The sequence below is a fragment of the Sinohyriopsis cumingii genome, chromosome 12 (genome assembly GCF_028554795.1).
Source record: "Sinohyriopsis cumingii isolate HCF-2022 chromosome 12, ASM2855479v2, whole genome shotgun sequence".
Taxonomy (NCBI): domain Eukaryota; kingdom Metazoa; phylum Mollusca; class Bivalvia; order Unionida; family Unionidae; genus Sinohyriopsis; species Sinohyriopsis cumingii.
In genome coordinates, this window is record NC_142972.1 from 58,773,320 (window position 1) to 58,788,714 (window position 15,395).

At 36.1% G+C, this 15,395-nt stretch overlaps 1 protein-coding gene across 1 annotated transcript in view; it reads right to left on the reverse strand.

The window, feature by feature from the left end:
* The window catches only part of LOC149786543 (uncharacterized), a 116,177-nt gene that overhangs the window by 52,324 nt on the left and 48,458 nt on the right, over positions 1–15,395 (reverse strand). The window contains exons 9-10 of the mRNA XM_089975947.1: positions 13,063–13,713; positions 11,588–11,694 (exon numbers count right to left, since the gene is read on the reverse strand). Coding sequence (XP_089832073.1) covers positions 11,588–11,694; positions 13,063–13,713 — 758 coding nt within the window. The remainder of the gene's footprint in view (positions 1–11,587; positions 11,695–13,062; positions 13,714–15,395) is intronic.

Sequence of the window (15,395 nt, forward strand, 5' to 3'; positions counted from 1 at the left end):
TTGTGAATTATATCCCAAATAGTCACAAAAGTTCTATCACAAGTCCAAAACTATAGAGTACTCCAGTGGTGTTTCAAACGAATTCTAAATTTAAAAGTACTGATGTACCAATAGCCTGGTTGTTGTTGTTGTTGTTGGGTTTAACGCCATATTTCAGCACACGATAGGCTATGCATGGCGGCCAGTATTAATGGTGCAGGAAGAACCCGGGAAAACCCCGGGAAGAACCACCGACCCACGAGAACCAATAGCCTGGAATAGTGCTGATATACAAACAGTCTTGATGTATCATTTATATAAACCAAAATGCCCTTGAATGAATCCACAATAATCCCAAAATTTAGTCCAAAATGTATTAATGAGCACATTGTATTTTCAATGAATAATTTAAATAAATAAATCCTCTCAAATTAAAACTAAAATTTATTTCTCTGAAGAATGGTATTAAAATAGGAATGAAGAATTTCTGTTACTTCCCTATCATATGAAAAAGTTAATTTCTTGAACATTCTAAGTCATAAACAATATCAGGTCTATTATTAAAAATTTTGTAAAGAACAAGGCAAACAGCAGGTACACAAGGAATTCCTGATGCAATTCCAATGTCCTCAAACTCAAGTAAAGATGTTTATCAACAAATAATATTAATAATAATAATAGTAATCTTAATGTATAATCTACATTCACAGATAAAATGATTAGCCATGTAATATGCTGTTTATAAAAATATATTATTTATACAGGCCCAACTCCTAATGTCAATTTAGGACAGAGGTCAATAACACAATACAATTAAATGTACATAGCATATAATCATGGACAAAAGCCAACACATAATACAAATTAAATATACATATCAATATCAAGTCAGTGATACTGTACTCCCTGAAGTGAAAAAAAATATAAATACAAAATCATATTCGTGCCTGGATGATATGAAACAAGTTCTCATTAACATAATGTACAACTTTTTCTCACATCCAATCCCAGTATTATCAAGGTGTAATAGAAACCCAAGATAGCATAGTCCTGGCAGTTACTGCATGAACATGCAAGAGCAAAAATTATTCCTGAAAATAGGCTTTACTAAGATCTTATATCTTTAATTTCAACTGTACCATTTTGTATTAACTGGTACAGTAGGATACGTTTTTTTTAAAAATATCATAAAGTCATTCTACATCAATGATCAATGTAGGTTGACACACACATTTTGAAGATAAATGCTCAAGTGTAACCTAATAATCTAGCACAACAGAAGCCATCAACACAGTTTGTTTTATTTTTATTATGTTGCGAAAGCAATCAATGTACTTGGGGATATTAAATCATACTGTATAACCACTGATTATTCCATTATTTGGTTCTCATAAAGAAAAATTAGTGACAAACATAATAACTGGTGAAATAATCAATACATTGAGTATCAAATGGTTGCATTTATCTAAGAAAAAGTTTGATATGAAAGGGCAGACGGCCTTTTAGACCAAGATCGTGCAGGTCATTTAGTAAACTTTACTTCCATGTTGTGTCATAGGCTTTTTCTAAATCAAAGAAAACCACTACTAAATGTTCCTTCTCGACAAATGCAGTGCAAAAAAATGTTTCCAGTCTAACCAGATGATCATTGGTGTTACGGCCATATCGAAAGCCACTTTGGAAAGAGATACTAAACTGTTAGTTTCCAAGTACCATACAAGCTGAGAACTGATCATTCGTTCCATTATTCTGCACACACCACTCGTTAATGCAATCGGTCGATAGTTGGTAGGATCTGCGCTGTCTTTACCTAGCTTGGGAACCAGTACCACTGTTGCTTCTTTCCACACTTTTGATATAAATAGTACTAGTAATCCATAAATCACTGAAGATTTTCAAAAGAGATGTTAAAGATGATTCTGGAAGGTGTTTCAAAAACTGATAATGTATTTCATCAGGCCCAGTGGATAAATCAGGGGCCTTGTCTAAAGCCTCCATAAGCTCCAATAGTGAGAACAGTTGGTTATAACTTTTCAAGGTGTTGGATGTGAATTTTAAATGTGACTTTTCTTTTTGATTTTTTAATCTTCAGAAGGCTTCTGAATAATTAGATGATGTGGAATGTTTCGAGAAATTGTTAACAAGAATTACTGCTATGTCAGGTTCTGACCTACAATTGTTAATGCTGTGTTTCAGATGTCAGAGAGAATTGTGTTTTCTCTTTCCATTTATTTTTCCGGATATTGTCCCAAACTTTCTTAATAGAGGAACAATAGTTTTAAGAAGAAACATATTTTTTCTATGATTCTCATTTACTTTCTTTGATCATGCAGCGAGGTTTGGCCTGGAGAACACGGTATTTACTTAAATTTTTGGCCGTTGCATGCTTGTTATATTTTTTAAATGCTTCTTGGCGTTGTCTAATGGCCTCCTTACATTCCTTTCTCTCTTTCTCTCAGACAGAGAATTCAAGGTACAAGTGGGGTCCACCCTCTCTGATATCTACGAGCAAGAAATGGATGTGCCCCAGGTCAATATTTTATCTGCGACACTTTTCAACATCAAAATCAATAGCATCACCAAGTGTTTGGCTCCTGATGTGGAATGCTTGTTATACGTTGATGATTTTTGTAACATGTTATCATTCAAAGTACACGCATACAACTGAGAAACAACTACAACCAAATATCAACAAGATTCAAAACTGGGCCAGTACTAACAGTTTCAAATTCTCTAAATCTAAAACAGTATGTATGCATTTCAGTCAGTTTCAAAGACATCATGATGAACCTAATCTGATGCTGGATGGAGCACTTATTCAAGTTGTTGAGCAAACAAAGTTTTTAGGTATTATTTTTGACAGAAAAGTCCTTCTCAATTTATATAGAACGTTTATTTGCTCCAAACTGGACTATGGTTGCGTTGTTTATGGTCCATCTAGGAAGTCATATTTGAAGATGCTTGACCCAATTCATCATCAAGAAATAAGACTCACTCTAGAAGCATTTAAGACATCCCTGTGTAAAAGCCTTCTCGCTGAAGCGAATGAACCACCTTTATCGCATTGTAGAAAAATGCTTTCAGCACAGTATGCCCTCGAATTAAGATCAAACCCTCTGAACCCTGATTTTCCAGCTGCTTTTCAACTCAAATACAATACCTTATATGAAAATAAACCAAATGCCATACCTTCCTTTGATATTACAATATCATCTAGTCTTAAAAGTACAAACAATAATCTTTCTAAAATTCAGAAAACATCCATCTCCAAAACACCTCCCTGGCTACCAAAGCAACCAAAAGTACTTTTCAAACTACATGATGGCAAAAATACGAGACAAACCCTTCCATGTTCCACAACTCTTATCATGAACTCCTACCAAACTTAAAAACTACACAAGAATCTATACTGATGGATCAAAGAAAGAGGAAAAGGCTGCTGCAGCCTTTATTAGTGGAAAACACACAACAAAAGTTCACTTGTAAAATGGTACATCAATTCTTTCAGCCTAAATCAGAGCAATAGACCTTGCTCTGCAGTATATCGAATACAAACATATTTTAAATAGCATCATCTTCTCCAACTCACTATCAGGACTTCTGTCACCACACAATAGAAAATTGGAGAACCATTATTAACCAATATTCTCATCAAAAGTACCAAACTGAGTACCTCCCATAATATAATATACTGTTGGTTACCCAGATATATTGGCATTAAAGGTAATGAAAAAGTAGATCATGCTGCTAAAGTGGCCTTATCCCTTTGAACCATCTGATTTTAAAATACCGTATACTGATTTCAAACCTAGTATTAAAGAGTCTTTATGTCAAAAATAGCAGGCATCATGGAATGATGCAGTGAATAACAAACTTTATGCCATCAAGCCAACCCTAGGAGAATGCACTCCTTCCTACAGAACCATCCGTAGGGAAGAGGTAGTCATTAGAAGAATTTGAATTGGTCATACTTATATAACCCACTCCCACATAACAAAAGGCAAAGACCCACCAGAGTGCATTTCTTGCAATGAACCATTCACTGTTAAGCACTTTATGATGGAGTGTTTTGACCTTCAACATACACATGATCAGTACTACAACGTGCATGACATGAAGGAACTATTTGATACAATAAACATGACTTTTATTATAGAATTCCTGAAAGAAGGAAACATTAAAACAATAACTTTAATGCCATCACCTTGAGCATTTTTATGTATTTACCGCCCCATATTTTCAATACCTTTTCATCTAACTTCATTAACATACACTATTTACATTCCCCGTTACCGGGAAACTTTATTTATTACCATCTTATCGTTTTACTTTCAACTATTTGGTTTTATATCCCTGATCGATACGAAACCTTTTACCACTTTTAAATGATCCTACATATAACCTTTTGTATGGTGCTAAATAGTCTACAGTCCTGGCGCGGCAAAAATATAATTAATCAATCAATCGTTTTCTGTCTATTGTCTTCCATTCCTTGTATTAGTCAGATTAGTTTTTTTTCAAATGGACAAAGATATACCGCTGAACTAATTAAAAAGAAATAAATGGACCTATTGTTATTAATATTTATACCTACAGCAGTCAATCATTCAGCACCCTGTCTGTAGAACTACCCTGTATCACAATGATGTTACCTCTTTTAAAATTTACAAAAGTTATAATTACTTCATCCAAACTTTCAAAGCCTACTTGAACTGGGACAAACATGTACCCACTACTTTTTTCTTTTTCTGTTCATTTTCTTATTGCATACATGTACTATGCATCATAAACATCAAGAAATTAGATTAATCTGTTCTGAAGCATTTCTATATTATTAACTGTTTTGAGCACTTGACATTAAAAACGTTTTTTTCTCTCATTCTATATCATTTTACACGCTTTGGTAACAGTATAAGATTTCCCTGACTGCCAAGCTTTTCTTCAATTATTGGCCTCATTGCTCAACAGGAAGTCAAAATCATGTGAAAAACTCTTAAGTAGTAGGGAAAAGTAATACACTATTAGACATAATGCCATGGAGGAAAAAGACCTCATGCTCTAAAGTCAAGTGTGTGTGTGTGTGTGTGTGTGTGTGTGTCTAATTTGCACACTTTATCCACATGACCACAGTAGCTGTAGTGTAAAGTAATATACCAAAGATCACTGCCTTGATTTCTGAAAATATCTGCCAAAGAAAAGTCTTTATCTGGTAGAGACCATTTAATTTTCTCAAGGGGAGGGGTTAAATGATTGAAACCAATTGCCTTGTTCAGATTTGTAGTTTAAAAAAGATACTATTTTATTCCTTATTTTTCTTGAAGAAATATTTTTTTTGTGAAGGGAATAAAATATTGAAGTTGGAAAGAACATTCTAGCCCAATAAATAGAATGGTCAGCCCTTTACAGTACACATGCTTCACATTTCAGTGTAAATTCAGTGTTTTCTGTTTGTTTGGTTCTTTTGTTTCAACAGAATTGGTTGTCAGGTTGGAATTTAATTGTCATTATGTCAGAGCATTACTTTTCCTTTGGTGGTTGTTGTTGTTGTTATGGGGTTTAACGCCATTTTTCAGCACACGATAGGCTATATATGGCGGCCAGTATTAATGGTGGAGGAAGAACCCGGGAAAACCCCGGAAAGAACCACCGACCCACGAGAAGCTACTGGCATGCTTTCTCACATATCTACATTGGCTGAATCTGAGACTCGAACCGGCGCAGACAGAGGTGAGATGTCAGTGATCCGTAACGGCGAACGCTTTAGACCACTCGGCCTTTTCCTTTGGAACAATATAATAAATTTATGGTGTTCAAATGAAGCTCAACAAGGTGTTTCCTTTGGAACAATATAATAAATTTATGGTGTTCAAATGAAGCTCAACAAGGTGTGCCTCTCATCAAGTCAGAATTGCAAGTTTGTTCAGATTTCTTTGAATAAGGTAAAAGCCTGAAATTCTTGCAGAAATCAATGAATCCTTTCTAAACGATATATACATAATTTATTTATTGTATTATTATGATTGAAATAAAGATGACCAATTCTTCAAATGGTATTTGGTTGTAAATCACTCTTCATGTCTCAGCCTTTCGAAGGGTGGTCTTCCTTCATTCACTGTTAAAATGTTAATAAGTAACGTCAACCAACCCCTCCATAGTCAAGTTGCCATTGGCATGCCTGCAAAGGTATGGTGGTGATTTGTGGATACTTGAGAGAAAGTGGAGGATTAAGTCCTCCAATGCCAAGTGTAGGATTTCAAAACATTGAGTACTGTACTCCATCAATGACAAGCTTTTCAAGATGACTCTTATGGTAGCAATATTGCACACCAGATCAACACTATTTTCATTTAGAACCAAGCAGATGTCATAAGAAGACTTTCAGTGAAAACCCCATATTCATATGATCATCCATTCAGGAGGAGTAGCAATAACACATGTTCAAGACGGCCGCTCTAGTGGTCATATAGGACAACATCTCAGCACCAATTTTATATTGGACCAATTGGACATCATAGTAAGTCTTTCTGTCAAAACCCCATGCTGATATGACCATCGATGTAGAAGGAATAGTTAAAACAAAATTTTCAAGATTGCCATCATGGCAGCCATATTCAACATTAGGTTGAATCCAGATTCATTAAGAACTAACCATACATCATCAGAAATGTCTTACTAACTTCCTATGTTGATAAGACCATCCATTCAAGAGGACCAGTGATAACACATTTTTTTCTTCAAAATGGTCACTATGGTGGCATTAATGGTTGTCTGAGCAGCAGCATTTTCACTTAGGCCCAGTAAGCAAATATAATGCTTGTGTGTATATATTTCCATGCAATCCTACAGCAATAACAAACTTGTGCTATTTGATGGAGGACAACAGATGACAAAATACCATTACATAAGATCTTTGGTCTATGATCAGTACAGCTTAAAACAAGGCAGGAAACAACAGATTCAGACCATGATGATGAGGAAGTTTCAGTGCAGCATATTCTTATGGTGGAATAACAAAGAAAGATCGATAGGCTGGTCTGCATGTCAGGGGCATGGAAGAAAGGACATAAATATACATTAATAATGATTCGATCTATCCAATCTTGCAAAAGAGAACCACCATTCATTGGGTCCATTATGTGAAGTGCCTCGTCCAGTTGATCTCCGCTACCAGAAATGTCAACAACAAACAAATGCAGACATCTCAACGCATACAGTACTCAGATCAAATGTCAGAATAATCAGATTATGATATGACAATGTACTGTTAAGCTGGTTTGTCAATATGAACAAAGAATGCGTTTATCTAACAACAGATACATTTCAGTCCATTTTTATATCAAGTTTGTGGCTTCCTTTCATGCTTCCTCTAAATTTCTTCATTCCAACATATGGTTGTATATGCAAGTTTAAACAGCCAACAATGTTGCAAAATAAAATTGCCAGATGGTATATTTTGTCACCAGTAAGGAAAGAAAATAGCAATTTATGACACTGACAAGTCACAGCGTGATCCCTAAATAAACTTTTTTACACATTACTTTTTATACTTTTGGGAAAAAAATACATGTATACAAAACTGCAGGAACCAAACATGATCATCTTATATTAGAATTCATACATTTTCTCTTCCACAAAATGATAAAAAATTTTTTACATTTTACTTTTTAAACTCTAAAGAAGGAAAAAAAATGTTGTGTATGAGAAATTTTGGGAGCCACACTAAAATCATGCTATTTATGAATTCATGTTATAACAGAATGTGCAATAGCGAGGTCACATGGTAAGTGTTTTATATTCCTCCCTCTCCTATTGATATATTTACAGCCCAAAAGTGTATGGTGGCTGTTCAAGTCCCCAAGCAAAAGAAAAAGTGCTGTCAAGTGTTCAGTAAAATGGTAAATGACTGGAGTACGTGGAGGGAGGAATAGTGAAGAAAGAGAAAGTGTTTTGTATAGAGATATGTGCAGGCATTAGCCTGTAGAGCAGTACTGAGATCAGTTTGACTGCGAGGAGTTTTATCAATTTTTTTTTATGACTGACACTACTTCAACAGTCTTATTAGTGCTTCTTGAAAAGCTGCAGCTGTATGTATTAAAGTTTCTAAAATGAAATGTCGTTTTCCTTTGTAAACATCTCCTGAAGGCAGACAGATGCTGCATCATGTTCTTTAAGCAGAAGACCAATTTCAGCAAAATCCTTGGTAATTCCACTGCGGGAGTACAGACATCTGTGAGCTTTACCTGGTACAATATCAGGCAGTTCTCTAGTTTCCATACCGTCCAGACTCCCAAATTTGTTATGCAGTTTGAATGGACTATCAGATCCTTTTGGAAGTCAAGCAGTTTCATTAATCCTCGTCTTGTTTGATCAGCAGCATGCATTATCACTGGCACAAGTAGGCTGCTGCTCTTTCAGAGGGCTTAATTTCACTGGTTTCTTGGCAAGAGAGTTCAAAATCTTCTTTGGCATAATGATTCTATGACCACAAGGTCCAGAGGTCTGCAGCTGTTTTTGTGGGCTGAACTTGGGTACTTTGTTGTTTGTGGCATTAGATTATATAATAGCTACACTGTCACACTGCTTCTTTGATATACCTACTTTACTACTGGTTGAGTGGCTGTTAGCATGGGTTTTGGTTGCATAAGGATTGTAAATTTGGCTTCACAATTGGGCACTGCAGTATCTGTCAATACTGACTGCATTTGCGGAAGGTTTCTTTCTCACTTTAGCTGCAATTGTATTAAGATTTTCCAGCTGTGTTAAGTAGAGCTGTATCTTCCAAAACATTTTCTGGAAAGCTTGTGTCTTTCCCAGTTAAACTCAATGGATCTTCTTTTCTTTTTCTACTCAGGGCAGTTTTAAGGGTATGAGAAATGTTCTCCTGGTACTTTGCACCATAAATTTTCTCTGACAGGATGATCCATCTTGATCCTCCTGCCCACATCTTGGACAGATTGGTTTCCTCTTCCAGGAATCTTTGCAGTGTTCATATTTCTGGGAATTATAATACCAAAAGGGATGTTCAAGAACCGGAGTTTGACAGATGTAGCAAAGTAGCACAGCTGTTGTTGTTGTAGGGTTTAATGCCATTTTGCAGTACAAAATAGGCAATACATAGTTGCCAGTATAAATGGTGGAGGAAGAACCTGGGAAAACCCCGGAAAGAACCACTGACCCACGAGAAGCTAATGGCAAGCTTTCTCATATACCTACAATAGCTGAACCCAAGACTCAAACCCACACAGAGATGAGATGGTATTGATCCATAACGGTGAGTGCTTTAGACCAGTCTGCAATTCCTGGCCCCTAGCACAGATGAATAACAGTATGAATGACACTGGATGACACTTCATGGAGTGATGAATTTAAAGACTTGTGTGGAAAAACTTTAAGAGGTACCTCCACATCATGCTTTGTGTGAAGTAGATATCAGGATGGACTTAACAGCAACACTCTGCAAGTAGCTGGCCTAAACTGACCTTTTAACACTTCTTGGTTCTCCAGCCAAGACCTGATGCACTCTAACACAAATGGTGGCAGCTTGGCTAGTTTCTGACTCTCATCACTGGGTTCAATAATAAGACATCATGGCTAATATCCAATACTTGGGCAAGTTTCCTCAGCTGAGTCACCAGTTGAATTATTCATGGTCCGTTTGAGACAATATCCCATAATACTGTCTGTTTTGCTTAGTTTTCCAATACTGGCATAATAAAACCTAAGTCACCTTTCCACCAGACCCCAACAAGGGGACATATTTATGTCAACTGGATGCTTTACTCATATCAGGATTTCATATGATGATACACTCGAGCAAAGTAAAACCTTATTCAATTGACCCTTGCCACTGCCCTCAGTGGCTGTCCTCTGTAAGGTTCTGTCAACAGCATCATGTTGATCAGTCACAAAGGTCACTATTAAACTCAAAGCTATATGCTTTAAATGAATATCATTAAAATAGCCCCCAAAGCTTGGTGTGCCCAGACAAATAATCACACCAGGTCCTTCTGATAACCCATCTAGCTGCAGTTGAGACCAAAAGTAGTGGGTTGCATCAGAGAGGAACCCTTAGGCCTGTCCTCTACTCAACCACCAGGATCCTCTCTTCCAATAACATGGGATGCAACCCACTGCAAACAGGGTTGCCTCAAGTCAGTTACCTCTTATAATAATAGTAATAATAATAATAATATTAATAATAATAATAATAATGCTTTATTTATAGAGGGTGACTCATTAGTCAAGGACATGAATAAGGACATATCAAACCTATTCTACAATCCCAAATCAACAAGAAGATGAAAAAGAGAAAATTGTTGTCAGGTGATACTAAAATATTTTTTAAAATTCAATGTGATTATAAATTACAATAATGGAGTAAAGACAGGAGTTATGAAAACACCATTCTACCCTGCACCTCAGTGCTATTACATTCAGGTAGAAAATGTAACTCAAAATAGCAAAGCGATTAATGTGGTGACCAAAACCAGACTGTGCCTCACTGGTCAGTTTCAAATGTGTCAGTTAATTCTTAACTATCTGTATAGCAAATATACCACTTCAAGTGGATACTGATAATGAAAAATTTAAAACTTAAACTTCATTCTCACATGGATGTACAAAATGTGACAAATGACCCAGACAGTAGTAGCTAAAGGGCAACTGTAAAACTTCATGAAACTTCTTTTCAATATTTCCTTTGTAGTATTATTTGTGTCTGCGCTAAATGAATCCAAATATGATCCACTGTATTGTAATTTCTCATAAATCAACTAAGACTAAGAAATGCAGAAAAGAAACACAAGAGTGAAGGAAAAGCAAGAAATAAATATGCAAATTCCACTCAAAGAAAAGGAACAGAGGCAATTTCCTGTAAACTAAAGTCACCAGACAGGTTTTCCCAGAAGGGATTATTGCACTTCTAAGTTCACGGAATTTGTCAACACCCCAGTACAAGTCCACTTTTCAGAGTATGGGAAATGCAGTCTTCTTCTATCTAGTCCAAAAAAGCAGCCAATGTAGGTATATGAGAAAGCTTGCCAGGAGTTTCTCGTGGGTCGGTGGTTCTTTCCGGTGTTTTCCCTGGTTCTTCCTCCACCATTAATACATGCTGCCATGTATAGCCTATCGTGTGCTGAAAACTGGCGTTAAACCCCACAACAACAACAACAATAAATAGTCCCAAAAGAGTGACCCCTCACTATGATCATTGTTGCTTGACCAATCCTGGACATCAGATACAAATCGCCATGTAACAGGTACCTGGACAAGCCAGTGAACATAGGACACCAGGTGCCATGCACTCATCACCAGTTGCCAAGATAAGCAACATATGCTGGTAAATGGGCACCAGGTTTTGATATTAATTATAACAAGAAAACACATTTCCAAATAAAGCACATTTTCAAAAGTATGCATTCAATTGGACCCTCATGTGCACTTTAGGTTCTTATATAGAATTGTCTCACTCACCATTTTTATCAGTCAAGATGTCTGAGACAGCATGATTCAAATTCTATTTTAAATATGTATTTTTTGTTCCCACCAATGATTCAGAAAGTGTAATACTTTGTCATTCCAGAACATTTACTCTCTAATGACAATTTACCTGCTTAATCTTATCCATGTGTGTTCCCACCAGAATTACAGGAGGACTGCCTAATTTGAAAGGATCTTCACAAGAATGTATGGAATTCAGCCAAAGCTCTACCATGTCTGAAAGGAACAGAAAACTTCATGTGACATGATGGTTTCAGTACAACAAGATAAGCAAATACAGAGATGATCATGATCATAATCACATACCATATGCACTCATGAGTCCAAGTACAAAAAATGTACAGTCTCAGATCTGCCATCGCATATGCACCAGCAGATCTGTGTCTGTGCAGTTTGTTTGGAGTAATCAATAGAACAAACAACATAGACCCTGATCTGAAGGTGCATTATGCTATGGCAGATCAGGATCTTTGTTGTTTGCAATCTGACTCATAGGTGAGTATAGATAGTAATTTATTCACTGCAAGTGAAAAGTGTGCAGGTAAAATCGAATACTGAAGTAAGTACTTTGTATTAAAATAGAATTTGATCCTACATTCAGTACAACCCAGCTCAGTGCTGGGATTTCACCATAAGAATCTCAAAGCCCACCCAGACACACAAATGATACAAAAATCATAGCAATCTTGGGTTACTCCTAGTAACATTCCATCTATTAGAATTTATAATAATAAGCATACCTTTTCATTTAAAATGTATGCATCATAGCAGTAGTGGTGTTTAGTTCAAAAGTGGAAGGAATGAGTAATGTGTGTGTGTGTGTGTGATGGCTCTTATCACAACGTTATTAAAGGATAACAGTGTCAGCTATTGTTTTATCTATTATATGACTGATTATAGAAACTCTGAATTGACATTCAGTTAAATCTGGGTTTTTTATAATAAACGTAAATTCTTAACCTCAGTAATGAAAATGTGAATTAAATAATTCAGTAAACTGGTGTCTAGCCAATTTCCATAGGAATAAGGTGTATCCCTCATACTCTTCCTTAAGTAAATTAGGTCTTCAACTGCTTGCAAATTCTAAAATTATATCCAGTATGATGTACAAAGTAAATACAATTATGTTAAATAAATTGATAGATGAAATACAGGACCAGTTATTAATTTAAACAAACTACTAACATTACAGCTAGTACACCTGATTCCCCCAATTCTTCCATTAAATAAACTTGTTTTGAGTGTAAACTACTGCATCATTTGCTGTAAAAAACATAACATATAACAAGAATATTCTCTTGATGAAATTATTCTTATTCTGATTATTATTAAATTCATGACCTTAGTAAATACCATTTCAGGTTAATAATGGCTCTCTTTCATTTGATACTATCATTTGCACTGAAATAATAAACATTCATTATACTTCTCCTATGCAAATTTAGTTATTCAGTGTGTGTGTGCATATTTCCACTTGTCTAGTGAGCTAGTTCCCATGTCTTTCAATCACACTGCCTATTACTTCATCTATCCTTTTATTATGGAGATAAGTAACACAGCCATGTAGATAAGAATAAAACTTACCATGAACTTGACGTTCTTTTATCCCCTCAGTATCAAAGAAACACTCATCACCCTTCACCAGATCTGTGGCCTGTTGAGTGAGGTCTATAACCAACAGGTAAATTGCCCGTTGTGTCAGAAAAGTTTGGTGTGTAGTGTAGTACACATACTGACCGGCAAAATCCCACATTGCCAATGGTGAATATTCATCTCTACTTTTTACTAGTTTGTCAGCATTTTCATTTAGAAACTGAATTATATTCTTTACTGTAGCTTCATTGTTACTCATATCAGCATTTCTTATACTTTCTTCCAGCATTTGACTGACATCCTCATTTGAGATATTACTGAAGCTATCCTTTTTATCACCTCGCATGACTTTGCTGCTTGCCCTTAAACCTTTGTCATCCTCATCACTATTTTGATCCTCATAAGATAAATCTGATTTATCAAATGAAGAAGAATCTGATTTAGTAGAGGAAGATCTGGTTCCCTTTTGACCTCTTCCAAAATGTGTTGGTTTGACTAGCTGAATATCCTTTACATCAAAAGTTGTGTTTGTCGGATGCATGGTCTTGCTGTATCCTGCCTGCGCATCACCAATGTCACGTCCTTGGCCTTGATCACTTAGAAGCTTGCAATAAAGTTGTACTTTATCAGCTTGCTCTGCATCTGGCAAAACAAATGGGAGAGTGGATTTTGATCACTATGGCATTAGGAAACAATCTCAAGGACTTTGATTTGACCACATAAAGCATTTTCATATAAGCAAAAACCAAAAAGAACTCAGGAAGCCATTAAAAGATTTTCCCGCATTAGTATGTTGTCTTTTGGGGGAGGTAAAGCTAATCTTAATTATGCAATGCTTACCCTTACCTGAAAAAAGCACTGTCCAATTGATGTGTGTACACCCTCCCTTTGTGCGAAAAATTGTCAGTATAAAGCAATTCCTCATGCAACTCGCCTTGTCCTTGGTATGCCATGTGGAAAACAATCACAGACAGTTTGTCAAAAATTGTGTGCATTTATTGTTTGGATTAAATACATGTACTTGGGTTTCATTTCTGTGTACAGTGTTACATGAGGGTGGTTTATCTATATCATACATTATTTTGATGTAGTGAGTTCGGTTCACCCTATGTTGCATGAGCCATGTGTTCATGATGGGAAAACAGATATACCTTGAGCATACAAGCCATGTATTGAAAAATAGCCTGTGTACATATAGCTTCACTGTTGAGTTAAATATTGCACTTTGGAAACATCATCAGTGAGTGGTCCACTTTACAACATGACATCTTCAGCTGTAGATGAATATGAGTTTGTTAAATGTTTATTTTCCTATTTGTATTATAGGATAGAATTGTTGTATTCTTATTTTTTTATCCTGTATTTTGGTTAGTTACAACTTGTGTCATATAATACAATGTTATTAGATTTACTACAGTCTGTTTCCTAGTTTACCTGTATGTAACACAAAAGAACCATTGCATTCACCTTAATGTCACTTGTATTAAGGGATGAGAGAATGTAATTTAAAGTCCTATAAGATTCTCGTCAGATACAGTTTCACTTATGAACCTGATCATGATTGTGCAGTGGTCCCCATAATATGATTTTTATAAGATAATTAACTCCATTTGCGGCACATACATAATTACATGTTATACACGACCATGTCACATCTATTACATGAAATTAGATGTTATACTTTCAGCTGTGTGATGTCTGAAAGGGGTTAAGGATTGAAAGAGTGAAGGAGTGATAAAGCTATGCTGAATCTTCATGTTTGCATCGTACTGAATGTGTTGTTTCAGCCATGGTGCTAATTTGGGTTGTGTTATACCCATTCTGCTGCTATTGGTGGTGATGTTGGCCAGGAAGAAGAGAAAGGTTATCACGTATTGAAAGACCAAGTTTTTGAGACCAAAGGGTCTACAGCGAACAGGAGGTTCAGTATCTGAGTGAAAACATATCATTTATCAGTATCTGAGTGAAAACATATCATATATCACTATCGTTCTCAAAGAGAAACAAAAGGAGATCAACAACAGATATTGGAGCAGGAGAGCTAGGATCAATGCGTTTCCTACAGCACCAATCACAGACCATTCTTCACCTGGCATCATTGATATTGGGTGTTGAAGCTCTCCTGGCCTAAATGATGCAACTGGCAATTTGGTCTAAAAGTCTGTCCTGGTGTAGAGATCGCTTGAGTTGAGCAAAGTGTGAAGGTGGAGGGTTAGTGGGCTCTTGTGGAGGCATCCCCAGTGTTGGGACAGAAGATCCCTCATGAGAGGAAGAGACCTGGGTGAAGCGATCAACAAGTCTAGAAGATCAATGAACCATGAGTG